At 40.9% G+C, this 19,931-nt stretch overlaps 2 protein-coding genes across 2 annotated transcripts; both read right to left on the reverse strand.

Annotated features, from left to right (window-relative positions):
• Positions 1-2,024: 2,024 nt before the first annotated feature.
• armc7 (armadillo repeat containing 7) lies at positions 2,025-5,022 on the reverse strand. The gene is made up of 3 exons (XM_030754593.1): positions 4,807-5,022; positions 2,930-3,073; positions 2,025-2,845 (listed from the first exon to the last, which is right to left on the reverse strand). The coding sequence occupies exons 1-3, from the start codon at positions 4,895-4,897 to the stop codon at positions 2,502-2,504; spliced, it is 579 nt and encodes a 192-aa protein (XP_030610453.1). The 5' UTR covers positions 4,898-5,022; the 3' UTR covers positions 2,025-2,501.
• Positions 5,023-8,906: 3,884 nt separating this feature from the next.
• Positions 8,907-19,800, reverse strand: LOC115797843 (nuclear distribution protein nudE-like 1-B). Its single transcript, XM_030754364.1, has 9 exons — positions 19,778-19,800; positions 18,699-18,852; positions 15,039-15,187; positions 13,997-14,133; positions 13,688-13,861; positions 13,288-13,382; positions 13,053-13,189; positions 12,913-12,947; positions 8,907-9,980 (listed from the first exon to the last, which is right to left on the reverse strand). Exons 1-9 carry the CDS (start codon positions 19,798-19,800, stop codon positions 9,970-9,972), a joined length of 915 nt encoding a protein of 304 aa, XP_030610224.1. The 3' UTR covers positions 8,907-9,969.
• Between the last annotated feature and the right edge of the window lie 131 nt (positions 19,801-19,931).

The raw sequence follows: 19,931 nt of genomic DNA on the forward strand, positions 1-19,931 counted from the left end.
AGGATGTCAGCTGTTATTTTCTCTTTACGTCAGCTGTAGCCACCAGAACAGACCTATAACCACAATGTACTGGGGAAAGGGGGGCTGCCATTAGCACTAGCAATCGTTCGGTGCCCCCCCCCCCCCCCCCCCCCTTCAGTACAGAGGGGATCAGTCAAAATGTTTTTTATCAACCACCTGATCAGCAACATGAAGAACTTTGTAGCTGCTCCATCCACCCTGTTTGTTTCACACAGAGAAACATCTGCAGTGCGGAAGTTAAAATATGCTGATGAATTGTTAAAATGAAAAATTATTTCTTATCCAATTACTTGATTAATTGACGGAGTAATCAATTGAATACTTGATTACTAAAATAATTGATAGTTGCAGCCCTACTTGTATTCAGAAAGCCATAGTCAAACATTAGTTTTCAGCACCAGTAGAGCTATGAGAGGCCTTCAAGAATAAAATAACTACAGTTCCCAGCAAGATGATGTCACTTCCTATTGTTGCATTAAAAACGTGATAGTTTATGCTCACAAGATGGTGGCTGATATTCAAATGTAGGAAATGCTTTTAGCAGCTGAGGAATCTGGATTATGTTTTTGTTGTGTATGTTTTTTTATGTGATTTCTGCAAACACTTTCAGATTTCTTTCACTTCTCAAATTTCAGATCAATTTGAGAAGTGATTTTGATCATGTTTCACATTTTATTGGGTCATGTAGTGTCAGGCACTGGTCTTGGTCTTGTCTCGGTCTCGCCCTCCCTCGGTCTTGGTCTCGACTGCTCTTGGGCCCTAAAAGTCTTGGTCTTGTCTCGGTCTCGATACCCTCTGGTCTTGGTCTTGTCTCGATCTTGGTTTAGGTGGTCTTGACTACAACACTACATATCACGCATGTGAGATTATTGTAGCGCTCTATTTGCAGGATTATCCAAATCATCAGGACAACTTAAGCTCATTCAAAATGCAGCAGCAACCAGAGTCCTCACAGGTATATGAAAATGTGATCATAGCACCTCAGTACTGAAGTCACTTCTTTGGCTCTCAAAGCAACATAGAATCACCTTTAAAATACTTCATTAGATCATAAAGCTCTCAGTGGTTTGGTGTCCCAGTACATCTCTGACTTCTTCCCTCAGGTCATCAGCTGCAGATCTGTGAACTGTTCCAGAATCAGATCTCAGTGTGCTGAAGGTACTTTCAGTTACTGTTCTCCTGTTCTTTGGAACAAGCTGCCTGCTGACCTGAGATCAGTTACAACTGTGCAATCATTCAAACACAGAGTCAAAAGCCTTTTTATTCACACAGACCTGCACTTGATATTTGGTTTGGTTTAGTTTTATTACACTTTGCTGTTTTCACCACCCTAAGGCATTGGGTTTCTATGTTTTTATCTTCTGTTAAAAACACGCTTTGTTGCATGTAATGAAATGTGCTATATAAATAAAATTGCCATTAGGTGAGCCTTTTTATGGCAACCAAAGTATCTTGGACTTCCTCATGAGGCAGAAAAAGCAAAGACCAAAACTGAGCTCTAACATGCAAATGATGGAAAGTTTTGCAGACCGGTGGTGCGCAGACTAATTTGTTGTTCAAATTTATTCTGGACAATAAAAACGATCACTTACATTCTTGTGGCATGAAGTTTGGTTTGTCTTTTTCCTGTTTTAAAATGACAACGCCTCCATAAAGAAATGGTTGTCCTCACTTTGGTGTGAAAAACTGCACCAATCTCTGAACCTCAACCACATCCAGAACCTCTGCAGGAGTCAGAGCAGGTTCAACATCTGGAGCCTGATGTATGAATGTGTACACACAAAACCATGCTTACAGTTTTACCCTCCACACATAAACTTATTTATAGAGGAACAATCTGCAAACTCCAGGCGACCTGCAGACCTCACCTATATGTATTTTGTTTCAAACCTGTGAAAACTGCAGACGGTGTTTGTGTTGGCTCTGAGAGGATCTTACGTGAGGTTCCAAATTAAATACAAAATCCAGAAAACTTCCACTGATTTATTTCTTTAATCAGTGACTGTTGGTTAAAACAAGGTGTGCATTTTTTTTTAAATCACAAAGACAAAAGTGCATCCCAAACTAAAATGTCAGTTCTCATGAAGTGCAAACAGAATTGCAGATTGGTCCACAGGGTTTTTGGACAGCATGTGTCATTTTGCCTCTGTACACCAACACAGACCTCCACATTTAATTCAGTGGCATTTACTAAAATGAACTTTGTTTTAAAAAAATAACAAAAAATTGCTGAGATTTGTACTTTCAGGCTGAGTAGCTGTTTCAGGCCTGTTCCCTTCTTAAGATAATTAAGATAATTATTTAATTAATTCCAAAAAACAGGACTTTTTTTACAGTTACGTGACCCTTCCATAGGCAGCAGATTTTTATTTTTAGAGCAACGCACCCAATCACACATAATGGCAGCATTTTACCTCCAGAATGTAAATATCTCTGATACTCTCACAGAGAGCAAACTTGTGCACTTCTGTGCTGTATGTTTAGTCTCTGGGCAGTGGGATGCCAACTGCCGTCTGCTGCCCTTCCATCTGTCGCTGCGCCTGCACCACCTGATCCTCGGTGCAGCAGTCCTGCAGAAACACAGCAGCCAGGTTGCGCATACGGGGGCTCTCAGAGAGGGAGAAGCGCAGCATGCACTGCAGGATGGCGGGATCTGTGATCTGAAAGCGTGATGCAGGTGTCAGGAGGTTCATGAGGGTGGTGATGGCTGACAGGACCGTCTCCTCCCTCTGGCTCGACAGGCAGTTTGTGACTAAGCTGATTCCGTCACTCTGCAGGATGACATCTCTGCACTCAGGGTCCATACTGAGGTTACACACGCCCCCTGAAATCACCAGAAACAGAAAATAAGAGATAAAGGGATGATAGTCCCTGCAGACAATGACAGAGAGATCACTGCGACACTCACCCATCCCAAACTCCACAAAGTTCTCATTCTCCTCGGTCAACATGTCCAAGAAGAGATCGGTCACCTGGAGCTCCCGCAGATACTCAACATTCTTTGGATCATATGCAAAATTGGCCAAATTAGCCAGGACTTGCTCCTTCGCCTCTGAAGAGCAACAACAAAGCTCAATAACTACTGAAACTAATGTAAATCACATAAAATGAATACTGTGGAGTGACAAAAATAAATCAAATGAATAAATACATGAAAATTAATTAAAATATCAATTCATTTTATTTAAAATATATTTAATTACTTTAGTATTTTATTAATTAAACAGGTCAAGGTTCCTGTACTGCCATGCATCATGAAATCATTTAAACTGTCACTGCGGCTGGTAAATAGACCCCAGCATCTGACTGGTCGCCCTGCCCAGCAAGTCAAGAAGATCAATGACCAGATAATGGAGGGATGCAGCGTCACAGGTGGTGAAGGCTTGGGGCAGGCAGCTGTTCCAGAATGCATTTTGGACAATCACCAGCAGTAATGACGTGGGAAAGCGGAGAACAGCCTGCTCCTGTCACACTGTTTTCAGAACTCCTGCTGACACGCACCTCCCAGTGGAGGGTAAACACAGGATATAGCTCACCTGGTGATATCCAACAGGTGATGTTAGGTTTTTCAGTGTTTTATTTGTTTCCAAGCAAATCAACTCAGCTGAGACTAAAGTTAAAACTCCATAGTTTTAACCTTGATGCCTGGCTTCAATAATTTTTGAACTGAATCGTCCGTATATCCTAATGTTCAAATGATTGTGCTTGTTTATAACAGCTTATTTTCAATTAAAAATAACATGAAACATATTTTAATACAGGGAGAAAAGTGAAACATGTTGATGCTATCCCTGGATATCCTGAAGATTAGCTGTCTCACTGCGAGAAGTCCTCCTGTCCTTAGCTGGACTCCTGAGGGTACTCAGAACACTGCTTAAAAAAATTTAAGGAACTCTTTTTAATCAGCGTTTAGCATCAAGTCAGCGAAACGTCTGGGATGTTGATCTGGTCAGGTAAGTAGCAGAGGGGGCTGTTACTCGGTTTCAGCTGCTTTGGTCTTCATGAAATTAAAAACAGGTGCACTAGAGGGGCAACAATGAAACAAGTCCCAGAAGAGGAATGGTTTTACAGGTGGAGGCCATTCACATTTTCCCCTCCTCATCTTTTCTGACTGTTTTTCACTAGTTTTGCATTTTGCTAGGGTCACTGGTAGCATGAGGCCATACCTGGACCCTACAGAGGTTGCACTCCTCCAGGATGGCACATCAATATGTGCCACTGGCAGAAGGTTTGCTGTGTCTCCCAGTACAGCCTCAAGACCATGGAGGAGATTCCAGGACAGCTGGACAGGGCCGTAGAAGGTCCTTAACCCACCAGCAGGACCAGTATTTGCTCTTTTGTGCAAGTAGGAACAGGATGAGCACTGCCAGAGCTACAAAATGACCTTCAGCAGCCACTGGTGTGAATGTTTCTGACCGAACAATCAGAAAGAGACTTCATGAGGGTGGCCTGAGGGCCCGACGTCCTCTAGTGGGCTCTGTGCTCACTGCCCGGCACCGTGGAGCCCTTAGTATTTGAATACCAGAATTAGCAGGTCCATCAGTATGAATAACCCGAAGCTTTAATTTAATTTAGATGGAAAAAAAATTATTTATTAATTTTATTCCTGTTATAAAAGTTCAGGCATTCAGATGCTGGAGTAAGAAAAAAAAAACGCGTTTTTAAAGGTCTGCCTATCATCTCTAATAATGCAGCGTGTTAGTGCCCTGAGACCGCTCTGAGTACAGCTGAATTTAAAGCTGAATGGGGCTGTAAGCACAGTTGAATGGAAACCGCTGCTCTCACCTTCGCTGTCGGTGTCCTGAAACTCGGTGACCAGAGTTTGTAAATACTCGAAGCGGTCGGAGCTCCGGGACGAACCGCTGCTCCACATCATCCACCGTCAGCTCCGCTGTCCGCGTTATACAAAAGATAAGCGGTTACATAAACCAAGATTTCTGTTAATAACAATAATTACGGATTATTTTTTATTTTTCAGATGGTTCCCACTTCGGTCTGACTCTGAAATACCTCCGTGTAGCTGCGCGGATGAGCCGAAAGTTCCGCCTAATCGATTTGTTTTAAAATTGATTTCGATCAGTTTAGATTTGGACAAACCGCACTCACACATAAGCACATATAATTTAAATTTTGAATTTACACTTTAAATTACATTAAAAGTCTTTTTTTTTTTTTTTTTTTTTTTTACCAAAAATGTTTCCTAAAATCAGAAAACTCTTATCGTTGCACCAACGGTACATGTAGAAGACTACGTGCTTTTTATTTTTTTAAGCTTTAAAGTATTAAAATAGTTTCATGAGACTTAATGGATTAAAATAAGAAAATTAACTGTTAAGCGGAAGCTGGCTTCAGGTGGTACCGGAAGTCGCGAGTAAGTTCAGGATACGCAGGAGGTGTGTGCATCGTCTCAGCCAGCTGTAGGGGAAGGTCAGTCTAAATAACACTGATGTAAGTTAGCGTCTTCTGTCAGTTATTTTTAAATTAAAATTAACCCAAAACAATGAACCAGCACAAACTGTCCGCCGGGAAACGGCTCGCCAAACCGATCCTGTTTGGGACGATCATCGTGGGACTCGCTGCTGCCTTCATCAACAGGTAACGCTCACCTGTTATTTCAGCTCGGTCACCTTTACGTACCAACAAGGTGCGCGCTTGCTACATGCCGGTGTTTACTGCAAACGGCAGTGATGCTCTGAAAGAGTCAGAATTGAAGATTTTAAAAGCAGCACGACTTTCAATCTCTCAAAATACTACAGGGGAAGCAGTACAATGAAGTATTAGGGCCACCGGGGAGGGGGCAAAATAAGGGGCTGGGGGAGAGGGGTAAAAGACAAAAACCTCAGAGTTTTAGAACATGGGTAAATTTCCAAAGAAAAACATCTAAGCTTATGAGAAAAGGAGCCAGGGCTGCAGATCCCCTTCTTACTGTCATACTCTAAATAATTTCACTAATAATTCCTCCATTAAACTTTATAAAAAGGTGCAAACCACTGGGTACACTCAGTAACAGGAAGGCCGGATTAGACTTCAGCACAGAGCTGAAAAAATCATGGAGTGTGCAGTTTCTGCTCAAATTCAGCCAAATGCTGCAAAACTGATCAGACAACTCTTCACAGTGCAAATGGATGATGACCCAAAGCAAACTGCAAGAACAACCTGTAAGTTCCTCAAGGTAAAAAAGAAAAGGGGGGGGGCAGGCAAGATAGTCATCTGATCTCAGCTCAGTAGAGCAGCTTTTCAGTTACTAAATACAAAACTGAGTATGGACAGATGCACAAAGAAGCAGCAATTGAAGGTAGCTGCAGCAAAGGCCTGGCAGAGCATCTCATGGGAGGAGAAACAGCATCTGATAATGTTGTAGACTTCTGGCAGTTAATGCAAACATTTTGTTAGACCCTTCAAATTAAAGCTGAAAGTTTTCAAAATCCCCAGTGGTGGTGTACAGAGGAAAAATTACAAAAATCATCACTGTCCAGAAGTTTGTGGGCCTGACTGTAAATGACAGGTGTCTTTATCTTTAGGTATTTAGGTTTATCTACCACTTTTGGATTTTGTGTAAATTTTTTGTAGATGTTCATAGATTTCAGGGGATGAATTCTGGTGATTATGGCTTTTTATCTATTTTTGTGACTTGTCAAAATTTGACAAATGAAGGGAAATAAATGTATTAAATTATAAAGAAACTATAAAAAACTTCATGTTGGAAAACAGTTTCTTACTGTTGTAAAAAATGGAAACTAGTAAAGTCACTGAAATGAAAGTAGCCATTGTTATTTGTTGCTTTTCCACTGGTTTTGTACACTGAACCACCATGTGATATCGGAACAAAGGTTCCAGTCTCAATTTTTTTCCTCTGGTTCTCCAACTTTTGCCATTTGTTTTCATCCATTACTTCCTCTGTTGTGCAGACAGAGGTTCTTTGAGGACATCGTCGATCTCAGGGCTCAGGAGAGAGCACGCAATGACGCCAAGAGGTTGGAAGTGATGGAAAGGCGGCAGAGGCAGATTGACGAGCTGACCGAGAAGAAGAAGCAGCAAGGGGGGTAGCGGCTGAATGCGGCGGCAGCCTGAACCTCACAGCTGTGCTGCTCAGTGCCTCTGCAGTGGACTGTGATACAAAGCAGGTTTAAGCGTGTGGATGCAGCACACATCCAGCTGTGCAAAGACAGCTTTCAGTAATGGATCACTGAATTAACCCAGCTGGCCACATCTACTGTGCAAGATGGCAGCTGATTCATTTCAAAGGTTCTTAAACCGTGTCTGTCCTTGTACTGTTTGTCCAGCAGGTGGCAGAGTTGACTGCAACCTAAGGGACTGTATCAATGAAAATATGATTTCTTCAACTATAAATCACGTGAGCTATACATTCTTAAGGATCATTTATTTTAACACATGAAACACATGAAAATCTAAAAGTGCACACTGCAGAGCTTTTAGATTTTCATGTGTTTTTGTTGGTTTCAGTTTATTTTAATCGGGATTAAAAATAAGACTCAAATCCTGTATGAGAAACATCAGGTCTGCCTTCACTTTTTAATCAAGCAGGAAAATCAAACTGCTGTGCTCAGTGTTGCTGAAAGTGCAAGTGATGATTTTTTTTTTAAATTCACTATCAGTGTTAAATAAATCTAAACTGAAATATCAGTCATTATTAGATGTGCAGTGGAAGTCTCAGTCTGTAAATGGTAACTAAATGCTATAAGATAAATGTAGTGGAGGGAAAAAGATAATTAAAAAAAAAAAAGCTACTTTGGGCTGAGTTAGCAGATGTTTTTACACTGATGACTTCCTGACAGCCCCCAAGGGATCTGTGTCCCATCGCAGTAGAATGTAGCTAAAGGTAACGGGTACAATATAATCACCGACTGTATATAAACCATGGATGTACCTTATGGGTCTAAATAAGTGAAGCCTCTGTATAAATGTCTTAAACTTGCATTCTTCCTGATGGCCAGAAGGGGGCGTCTCCTCTGGTTGCTAAAAGTAAGCAGAGTGCATAGAAGTCTAATGCTCACTCACTTAAATCACTTCCTGATTTAAGTCATTAGTTTTAATTCTGATTAACTTACTGTTCTGTGGTGTTGTGGGTAACGCCACACCAAAGCCTTCCATGCAAAGTTCCCCAGTTCAAGCGCAGCCTCAAAGTGGGTCACAAGCCCAGGTAGGAAGGGTGTCAGGTGCAAAAGCTGTACCAGATCAAGTATGCAGATTTATCTGTTGGGAGCAGCTGAAACTCTAAATGCACACTCTTTTTACTACTACTACTACTACTACTACACATTATGTTACACAGAGTATCCTGTCAGGGCAGCACGGTGGTGTGGTGGTTAGCACTGCTACCTCACAGGTCCATGAAGGTCCTCGGTTTGATTCCACCATCGGCTCATTTTAATTTCAAAGCAGTAACATCTAATTTATACCCACATAAGTTCAGTTATGCAGAATATATTATGAAGCAGTCACATGCTGGTGGTTGCCAGGCAACAGCATAAAAACCTTCTCCACCTCCATCTTTTATATACAGTCTGTAAGCGTAACTGAACCCATTTCAGGTTCATATAAGAACCTAAACAGGGTCAGTAGTTCCTCTAATGGAGGAGCAGTTAAGCTGCTTATCCAGAGAAATAATTTAAGGATGCGCTGTTTTCAGCTCTTCTTCACTCACACTGGCATGAAAATATAAATTAACATCTACAGATCTCAGAGCTGGTTATGAGTGTTTTTCCCTATTTTGTAGATCAAGTCAAATGAACATCTTTATCTAAATGGTATGTTATAATTTCTAAACGGATGCATGCTAGGTTCCTAATGATAGAAAACAAACAGCAAATCTGAACATTTGAGGTGCAGAGGGTGAAAATGACTTCAGGGACCAACTGAAACAGTGTGGTATAATTCCATATTTTATTTAAACATGCTATAAAAGAAATCTAAAATAAATTAAACCCACTACCAGGAAATATTGCACTGGTATGAAAATGGAAAAAAAAAAAGTGCTTCACTTGCAACTGAGAAAGGTTTGTACATCACCTCAAATAAAAAAATAAAAAAATAAAAAAAAACTCAATGTGGATAAAACGCTTCGACTACAGGATGTGCGAATGCTGGCTAACTGGTCCGAACACTATGACAGCACTGCTTTACTGGCTGCCTGTCAATAATGATCAATATGACCAATACTGTACACGTCATGTCACACAGTTCAGAAGTTACATGGTGTGTTTGGCTCACTGAAAGACTCCCCTCGACTCTGTGAAACCAAGTATGGGGTCAAATACAAGAGCATGAAGATGAGCACTGAAGCTGGGATCATCAGCTAGATGCTGGGATGGTGTTTAAAACCTGGATGACTCTTATGTTGGAGATTTGGAAATATTAATAATTGATGGGGTCATGGGTCACAATTATTCAGGCCATCTGCACATGTCACAAGCCATTAATGATTTTTTTTTTTTATAATTACAGGGGTCAGCAGTGAATACAAGTGGTTTAATTGGAGTTACTGCATATTAAAAGACTGCTTACATTAAAATGTCCCATCAAAATTTCCAAAAATAATTGCATAATATTTCCTTTTATAGATGATGTGCTATTCTTAGAAACCACTTCACATGTCAGGGGAGATCCTCAGAAATCAAAGTGTAAACAGTCTTTGTGAGTCAGAGAGCAAACAGTAGATACAATAACACATCGTTTACAGACAGGATCCCAAATTTACAGCAAACGAAGCACAAGTGAGAACAGAGAGAGAGAGAGGGAAGACGAGGAGATGACCCACGGTAACAGTACATCAAAGTTTTACAGCATCAGCCTTTCGTGTTCCCTCTTTTTGGGCCTTCTCTTTCTTTTGGGTTTCATGATAACGTCACAAAGCCAGGGGCACTAAACCGGGGGACGAGGCAGCAGGGGGCGCCGTGATGGCCATCCGGGTACCAGCTTCCAGCCCGTTCACGGTCCTGCTGTGAGAAAACAGACTTTTCAAATAAAACAAAAGGCCTCAGAAATGAACCTGTTACCAACCTCCAATCAAAGCCTCCACAATTAAAGCCAGTTTATTTTAATGCAAACAAGGCGGTTTCTGCCAGATTAGGAAAGTCAGGGAAGCAGGATATAATAAAAATGATCAGTCATTAAAATACATATAAGAGCTAGATCAAATATATAGATAATATTTTAATTGTTAAAAGATAATGAATAAGGAGCTTGTTTGAGACAGAATGGACTGAGGGACTGCACCAATGCCCAGTATCAAATAAAGAAGAATTATTTTGAACTACGTTTCATGCAAAGCTACTCTGATAGAGTCCAAGATTAAAAATAGAGACCTGGAATTTCACATACCAGACCATAATAGTTCTCATTAAAAATTTAAAGCAAGTAAAAGTGTCATCAATGTTAACTATATATAAAAGAGGAGGTGAGTAAATATACTTAGTTACAACACACTACTGAAACTTATAAATAAATGGGAAAAAGAGATCAGACAGCCTCGAAGCTTCTGTCAGTTTTACCAAATCAAAAAGCTGTTGACACAGCTCAGAGCACCACCCAGCACACCAGGAGGTGCTGCTGTCCTCATTATCAGCTGCCCTCCAGCTCACACACAGGACAACAGCTGCATAGCAGACATGAGGCACCATCAATGAACATGAGTAGCTAAAAATAAAAGCTGAACACAGAAAGGACGCAGGACAGTGAGCCGAAGTTATCCGACTGGTTTGACTGGGTTCTTCTGTGGGTGATAGCTGGGGTATGACAGGCATCCTGTCATTAGGTCAGAGGCATGACTTTGGAAAGCTCAGAAAGAAGAGCTTTGGAGGAGTGCCAGTGAAAATAAATGTCTAAGACTGGGCTGGGCATTACATGGAAATTTATTTTACTGGTATCAGACACAGTTTCTGTGTATCTGAGCTTCTGCACTGACAGAAAAGTAAGTTTCCTCTGTTGATACTGAGCACGTACCAGTTTTCCAACAACAAACAAAGTCTAAAGAAAAAAGCAAATGTTGCAAACGTCTAATTAGAGCAAGAAAATAAGTCAAGTGTGGTCTATCTGAAGGCATGCATGCTTGACAATGAAAGGCTATGCCCCTCATAAGATGACGGATGGTGTCCTGGGGGATCTTCTCCCAGATCTGGACCAGGGCATCGCTGAGCTCCTGGACAGTCTGAGGTGCAACCTGGTGGTATCAGATGGACCAAAACATAATGTCCCAGAGGTGTTCTGTTGGGTTTATTTATCTATTGGGTTTCAGGTGAGTGTGGGGGCCAGTCAGTGGTATCAATTCCTTCATCCTCCAGAAACTGCCTGCATACTCTCACCACGAGACACCAGGAGAAACCCAGGACCCTCTGCACCAGTGTAGGGTCTGACAATGAGGTCCAAGGATTTCTAATATATCTGATACCTGATGGCAGTCTGGGTGCCGTTGCCTAGCCTGCAGAGGTCTGTGTGTCCCTCCATGGATATGCCTCCTCAGACCATCACCGACCCACCACCAAACCAGTCATGCTGAATGATGTTACAGGCAGCATAAGTTACCATGGTGCTGTACCCAGGTAAGAAGTGGCCCACCTTCATAGTACAGAAAACCCCGGGTTAACCCCGAAGTTACCTGGCTAAGATGAAATCGTGCTCTGTAGGACAGGCCTCAGGTAATTTTCCTTTGTGGGGATAATTTTGTTTACTAAACCATAGAATTGAATTCTGTTTAATAAATGGGCAGACATGACAGGAAGGTGCACAGATTTTAGTTTAGTCAGATAACAGACTGAAGGTGAACGCTACTGTACCCTTCATCTCTGTACTGAAATCACTCTATGTCCTTGTTGTGTACCCACACTGGCTGTTTCTGTTGCACAGCATAAACACTACACTCCCTCTTACCACCAGTCTGAGCAGAAAACTTTAACATAACCTTTGTCATCACATAAAACCATAAAGAAGTTCAAAAACAGCCTGATCCTACTGGCAGGTATTTATGTGCATGATGTCTTATTTATTGGTGCCACAGAGCTCAACTGTTGCTCCAAAACACACCAGAACCCCGGAAGTGTAAATTTCAGAGGATGATTGAGGCTTACTGAATAATATTTATTGTGATGACACTACACAACAAGGCCAGCAACTAAGCAGACACACTCAAAAAAGTATTCGAACAAGTACTCATTCACAGTGTCTGCTTCTGCGAGTAAGCATAATCCTCACTGCATGCTTTTCACTGGCTTTGCTGACAGTAACACAAACACAGAATGACACCAGCCTCGTCCTCTGCAATAAAATATCCACTGTGCTGTTCTCTAATTTGCTCGTCCTCTGGGACGGCATGTTTGCCATCGGGAAATTACAGGATGTGGTCAGTAACAGACCTGGAAATTCTGTAGGATGTGTCATGTGCATCAGTTACTGCTTATTAATGAGCATTTTCCAGGCTCTTCCTCCCCTCGTGGCTTTCTTTTCCCACTTTAATCATCATACTGGTTTTTATTTTATGTTTGATGTAAGATAAAAAAATCTGTACACATCTGTGTAGGTAGTGTTAAAAATCACCACAGCTCCCTAAATGAATCCAGTCTGAATGACGATTTGAACAAACATTTTCTTTTAAGTCATCTTCTGAGCAGCTTTCAGCCAGAAATGAAAACAAATAAATGGTATTTGTTAATGGAATTATTGGTTAGATCTAGGGCTGAAAACAAACACTTTATCGAGAAGAAAAACATCAATCAAGCCAGTTTAGAGTTGAGAGATTATTCCAGCACCACCACCCTTAAATGGTTATTTAGCCCCACACTTATCTCTACCAGACGGGAAAAGAGTTTTGTTAAAGAGCAGCAGCAGCATGCATGCCCCTCTACACATTCGCATAACAGGCAAAGGAGCTACAGTTACCCCAAATTAATGCAGGGAATATGACCATCTCAGTCCTGCAGGGGAAAAATGCATACAAGTCTCAGATACTCTTCCACGAACACAACCATGATGTCCATACCCACAGTTAACACAGTAATAAGGAATGACTCATAACTCACGCTTTATCAAAATATGATGTGTGGAGTGCTTGTGAGTAGTTTGCATTCAGGGCGTTGCTGTTGTCGAGACCGTACGCCTTGCGAGCTTTCTGGTCTTTGGCAAAGTTCCTGCAGGCGGCAAGCTTCGACTCCAGAGCCTGTGAGGACACAGAAGATGAAGAGGAAAGATACAGACTTCCGACATGAAGCCGGAGGTGGAAATGGGGACCGGAAACAGGAAGTAGGAATGACTCACCCCAACTTTCCGGAGCAAATCACTGACAATGTTTAGGGCTGATATTCTTGCTGAGGGAGTCAGTGGGGAGTTGCTGCCATAGCCATTTGATAGCACTTGGTAGAAAAGAATAAAGAAAATTATTTATTTATTTTTTATTTTATTATTATAATTTATTTATTATTAGGGTTTTTTCTCCCCCTTTTGTTGGCCTGAAAAGGGATTTTTCTGCCCCCACTGCCCCTGTTCAAGATGATTTTCTATACCTTCGAAGGTTTAAGAAGTGATTGTTCAGCTTGTTCATTACAGACAGAAATATTTTAAATGCAAATAAACACAGCAGAACATTTAAATAAAGAGCCACTCAGATGTCCCTGCGTGTACTTGCATGATGAGGAAGAGAAAGACGGGCTGCAGGTACCTGTTTGGTTGGCAAAGGCGTTGTCCAGACCTTTGCTCAGTGGGGTAGCAGGCAGCGAGAGGGAGGCCTGCACAGCAGTGTCCATCTTTACATTATCCTGTGTGGGCGAACTCGGAGCCGACATCCTGGATACATCTGCCTGCCTCTCTCGCACGGCGAGCTCCTGCCGCAAATCTTAGGAAGAAAAAGAACAGAAAGAAATTCCAACATAACATATGTAGGAATGCAGATATTTGAGCCCTCAGAGGGCAGGCTGCAGCAGTCAGGATTGTTGGCAGGGCTCATGAGAGAGATTTACTGAATAATCACCTCTGGCTTCATCCTTTAATCTTTGCACCGAGACCAGCAGTGACTCCTTCTCATCCAGCTCACTCTCCAGGAAGGCATTCCTCTCAATGGCTTGGTTCAGACGCTGCTCGAAGTTCTCAAGAGATACAATAGTAGCTCTGGAACAAATAAAAAGAGATTTAATTTATTCAGTGCAAATAACCTCAAAGGCATGTTCTCTATAGATACTAGAGCTTGAATAATAATGAGTAAGAGATCAATATCTCGAGCTTATCCATTGATTTTAATCCAGCTTTGTCCAAGAATCAATTGAATTTGAGCCATTTGCTAATTGTAACGAGGTCCTAACAAGGTTTTATAAAAATTAAACTGATATCACAAAGCAGCTGAGCAATTTAAAGTGGGAAGAAACAGAAATACCTTTGCACCTTGTTGGGATCATTCTGTTCATTATATTAAATATTCTACATTATCCCAACAACAAAACCAGATCTTAAAAATCAAGTAGGAAATTTTAGGTGCATAAGGAAAAAAAGAAAAACAAACAAACAAAAAATACAGCTGCAGTTCCGCAAACAGCCACTTGAGGCTGACGCCAAAAGTGAGTCAGCCCCACAGGCTCGTGTTAAAACATCTAACTTTAAAGCAGAAATAAACATGTTTACAGCCTGATATAAAAAACTTTTCCCACTTAATAAACAATGCATGGGTATCAATGTTTTTCTTAAAATCACCTGTTTGAAATTAAGGCTTAATGTTTGCAGTGAGTCTGCTTTGACAGCCAGTAGCCATTTCCCAGGCTTCACTGAACTGAATCATTGGAGCATAAGCCAAGTATTAGCAGGTATCTGTGTCTGTACAGCTTTCTAACATTACCTTATAACATGGCAATATCCTAAGTGTTAAAATTAAGGCTTCTAAATGGGGAATTCCTAAACCAACTGGTGATATCATGATGGTTACAGTGTATGATAAAGATGCATCACATTTAACAGTAAAGGGCAAAGCTGCAAAGAAAGACCACGTTTTATTCTATTTAGTAGTCCTGAGAGTCCAAACTGACCTTTTGGCTCTTTCCAAGTCATCATTGGACTGCTCGAGCTCTCTGACGTATTTATGGAGCTGCTCCTTGATGCTGCGTGTTTGGCCGAGGTCATCCTCCAGCATGGAGATCTGCTTGTAGCTCTGAGAGTATTGCTGCTCCAGCTTCTCCTGAGGAGGAGGATTGTAGACAACATGTACTGTACATTAGTCTGCATGCAACAGCTCCCAAAGCACACCGCCATCCATTTCTCAGCGCTCCATTCATTTTCCCATTCCTTTAAAAGGCAGTAGTTGTGAAGCATGACCTATTTATCCACTAGCTCTGAGACAATCAGCATGATAAACACCACCGGGCCTGTCTGTGCGTCTGACCTACATCTGCTGCTAAAGCAGCGTCTAACTGAACTGCAGCCAGGCGCAGAAAGGCCCGACAGTACTCTGTTTGCTCTCTTTCAGCATGTCCAATTAACACTACAGTTAGAAATAAAATAACAGTCCAGATAAGTTTGATGTGCAAAACACAGCATGTTTCATCTAATATTACTTATAAATCAGAAAATAACACATTTTCAACATTAAAAAACATGCTTTTCCAAAGCCCTATTTCATTAATGTGCCTTGTGAAGAAAGGCTTTCTTAATCATTATTGTGCTTGAGTAAAACTACATTTTTTTAGTAAAAAATATCAATTTATGTGTGTGCTTTGAACTCTCTCTGAACCACTTTGTGATGTTTGCTAAATGAATAAAGGTATTTTTGTGCTCGTGTTTTAAGAAATGCAACTGTTTCTAAAATATTTGTGTGTTTTCTGAGAGTGTGATGCGTTACAAATAGTTGGTTCACTGTGAAGAATTTCATGGTGTGCATGAAAGATGGATAAAAGCTTTCAAGTCTTAAAGCTGAAGCCAACACGAAGTGACTTAAACCTGCATTCTTTCTAATGACCAGCAGGGGACAGACCTTGTGGTTGCAAAAAAGACTTTTGGTGCTATAGAAGTTTATGGGAAAACCTCAGACTCGACCTCTGTAAACCCTTTCCTGATGGGTGTATGAGCCCTTTCACTCATTCGGGTCACATTGAATAAAACATCAACTACATTTTGTACATTTTGGTCAGTCTAACTGGGAATTTATACTTCTGTGTTAAATCTACACTGTGGGTACATCATAATCGTAAAGCCTTCTGAAAACTGACGCCGTAACCTGGCGGGCACCTCACTAGAAATGTAACTACACGTTGCATTGACGCAGCCATTGGCCCATTCAGAACCATTTCCTCTCTCCCCTCAGCCCCCACCAGTTGCAGCAGATGACTGCCCCTCCCTAAGCCTGGTTCTGCTGGAGGTTTCTTCCTGTTAAAAGGGAGTTTTTCCTTCCCACTGTCACCAAGTGCTCACTCATAGGGGTCTTTTTGATTGTTGGGTTTTGTCTATATTATTATAAATCTATAAATAACATTATTATTGTAATGTTATTTAGTTAGTTTGCGTTGTTTGTCGTCTTCTGAAATGTTTTCTTCAAAACTGTGCAAAGATACAAAACTATAGCACAGTGTGCAGTAAAATTAGATCTGTGAAGACGCGCCCCTAAAGCCACTAATGCACTGTTGCTCCAACATCTCACCACTGTTGCATTTCCTCCAAAAAAACAAATTCACTTGAGGTGTGGAGTCAGCATCGCTGAAAGTAAAAGCTGTCAGACACCTTGGCACAAACATCTTTTCCCTGCAGGTGGCTTGACTCACCCGGCTGGAAACATGGACTCAGAAATGAGCTGCTTGGATGCAGCAATTATGGAGCGAGAACAGGAACGAGACATGATCTGATGCATTATTTATAAGAGTCGCACAGATCAGCTGCATCAGTCTACAGCCAGATTAGGACAGAACAGGTGGTGAGATTGGAAAGCGATACCTCAGCACCCCACTGCAAGAAGATTACCATTTAGATTGCACTTCAAACATCTCATCTCTAGGACTATACTCCATTTTCATAGAGGCCAGTAAACCACATGATAACCATTACAGGCAGAAATCCAACAAACACAGACCCACAAAAATAAGAGGTGTTGTTCTTCCAAAAGGCAACTGATGACCTTTTTTTCTGCGAGACACGGGACAAGGTTTGATTTCAATATTTCTGTGATCATAAACCACAAAGACAAAGCAGGTGCATCTTCACTCCCAAGAGACAACGCTGAAGAGCAGGAAATGATATAGGATGGCTAGAAAATAAAGCCCTTATATTTATTTCAAGGATACGCATGAAGGCACTTGCCTAATGCCTTGTTGATATTAGAAACATATATATATAATGCTGGCCTCATCATAAACATACAGTCAGAGAGAAAGTCACATTCACAGCCGAGATCTTCTCAGACATATATCGTTAAAATAAGCCATTACAGCTCAGTAGCAATTAGTCTGTCAGATTTTTAATTAATCAGTTAAATCAGTGTGTTGATAAGATGCCAGAAAATAACACCAAATGCTCATAATGATTTTTCCTGACCACATGGTGGCACCAACATGTTCATTACTGAGCTTCAGCACTAAAATTTAACTCACGAAATGTTGTACACGGTTCAGGGTGACTAACATTAACTTGCAATGGGACAATTTTTTATTTAAGTGAATAAACTAGATATAAAATGGTAATTACAGAGGTTTAGAGGTGCTGGTTGATAGCTAGCTTTTAGCATGCTAAGCGATAATAAATTCCTGTAGCATATTTAATGCACAGATATTAAAGTGGTAGGGTACTTTTTGACTGAACATCTACATTTGTTTGCTAGTTCAGACTTGGATTTTATTGAGTGAAGGTTTGTTTCTAACTAAATAAAAACAGGTTAGCTCTCATTAGCCACATTCACATGATATTGAATTAATCGGAGAATTCAGTTCCCAGTTTGGAAAATTCAGAGGAATGAATGGAGGTTGTTGGGTGAAATTGAAAGTTGGGTGCTGTACCATAAACGTCCTTAAAATTGCTTTGATCACTAGCAAATTGCAGCAGTCTCCTGTAGCTTGCATGGGAGACGCTGACTTGTCTGCAAACACTTGCTAGCTACAAGCCAAGTGACAGCAAAACTTGAAAAATTGCTACAAAAACATTTGCCTTCAGTGCTGCAACCACAACATGTCAAAAAGGTCCAACAAATACTTTGAAGTCTCCATTTCCTGTTTGTGTTTCACTACCGCTTTGAAAATAGCTGGCAAGTGTTTGCAGACAAGTTGGCATGTTCCATGAAAACTACAGACAACCATGCAATCTCCTAGTGCCCAAAGCAAAGGAGGTTTTTGCCACCCAATTGGGGAATACACATTTTACCACCATGACCAGTGGTTGCCAGGGGGTCAGTGTCAAAGTATTTCTACAGGATCTCTGATCATGTAATTTACACATATCATGAATCCTTCTAGTCTAAAAGAGGATGCAAACCTACAAATGGCAAATGAACTCTGCAATTTGCAATTTTCTGGCACTTAGAAATCCACTGATGACCCAGACTAGACCCTGGGCCTTTAGGTTGACACATAAAACAGAGATGCAGCCCACAAGACATCACCCGTTGATTAGCCAAATCATATTATGTTTCAAAATGTCCATCATAGAAGTTTAATCCCTCTTTTATACATCTATGGACAGCCCAAGACCCTTTCCTTCCCCACTGCAGTTACCTTGAGCGTTTCAACCTCATTTTTGAGTCTGTTGTTCTCAGACTGCAGGTCCTTCATTCGATGCTCGGCCTGGCCCAGCTGTGCTTCCAGCTCAGCTTCCAGCTCCCTGCTCCCCTCCTGAAACTCGAGCAGCTCCTCCTGAGCCTCCTCACAGCTGTGGGCAGACACACAAAAAAGCCATTAGACAACAATTCAAGACAGAAAGAGGTCAGCGTACAAGCCTGGGAGACACGGCTGGTAGGTGCATTCATCAAATTTTACAGCTGGACATAGTTTTATTTTTAGCATTGTTGCATCTCCTCTGGGCACTGGAGATCCGACCCAGATACAATTCCCCAAACTCAAATGCAATTTGTGTCACCTACTTTGCAAAGTGGGTGTTTTAAAGGATTTAACTGTTCAGTAGAAGTCACGTTCTCTTAAAACAGCAGGAGGTGGGCTGCAATAACATTAAATATTAACTGATGAATTAATATTTAAAGACTTACAAACACTTCCTTTTGGGCGAAATTCACTTCAGCAAAGAGTGACCATTTCACTACATTTAAAAACAGTGACTGAAAAGAACTGATTTCTCCTGTGTACCGTGCTTATTCTAAGAAAACTCAGATTCAGCTCAGCCTGAGTTTCAAAGATCAGTGAATTGGCATTATTATGACTTATATTTGCACTAGAGGTGAGAATCACCAGACACCCCCATGATATACAACACATTATTATTGTCATTTTTTATGACTATTTTTTGTAACTTATATCACTGGATAAAGCAGATACTGACAAAGTTAACTTTGAGAACAGAATTTGCAGTTGTTATTGCAATACTCTGCAAAATGTAAACAAAAAAAAATCTTAATAATAATGAATTGTGAGTAAATTATTGTGATAATATATCATGACCAAAGTAAAGCAAATGAAAAAAAGTGTTGTATTTGTATTCCACTCTGTACTGTAACATAACTGACCAGAAACGCTCCATCAGATTAAGATCTGGGGAGTTTCCAGGCCATGCATCTAAAATGTTAAAATGATGATCTCTGAGCAAGTGCCAAAAGTGATAACTAAGTGAGTTACCATTTTGCCTTTTGACATGGAACTCCCTCATGCTGCAAAATACACAGATTGCCGCAAAATTGCTACTGGATTGTTACAAGAAGTTGGTCTTTGATGATGTTTTTAGTAAGCTCAATGCTTAAAAACAGACATAAAAGGTGCAGAACAGACTAAAAAACACCA

This window comes from Archocentrus centrarchus, chromosome 19 (assembly GCF_007364275.1).
Source record: "Archocentrus centrarchus isolate MPI-CPG fArcCen1 chromosome 19, fArcCen1, whole genome shotgun sequence".
Classification (NCBI taxonomy): Eukaryota; Metazoa; Chordata; class Actinopteri; order Cichliformes; family Cichlidae; genus Archocentrus; species Archocentrus centrarchus.

Bases quoted from the DNA above. Each gene is read 5' to 3' on its own strand.
- armc7 (XM_030754593.1), bottom strand. From the start codon at position 4,897: ATGATGTGGAGCAGCGGTTCGTCCCGGAGCTCCGACCGCTTCGAGTAT. The intron at 3,074-4,806 runs GTGAGAGCAGCG...GTTGCTCTTCAG, and splicing joins TCAGGACACCGACAGCGAAG to AGGCGAAGGAGCAAGTCCTG. The intron at 2,846-2,929 runs GTGAGTGTCGCA...TGGTGATTTCAG, and splicing joins CTTTGTGGAGTTTGGGATGG to GGGGCGTGTGTAACCTCAGT.
- LOC115797843 (XM_030754364.1), bottom strand. From the start codon at position 19,800: ATGAGGGAGTTCCATGTCAAAAG. The intron at 18,853-19,777 runs GCAAAATGGTAA...GTCTGCCCACAG, and splicing joins AGGGAGTTCCATGTCAAAAG to CTGTGAGGAGGCTCAGGAGG. The intron at 14,134-15,038 runs GTCAGTTTGGAC...TATTTGTTCCAG, and splicing joins GACTTGGAAAGAGCCAAAAG to AGCTACTATTGTATCTCTTG.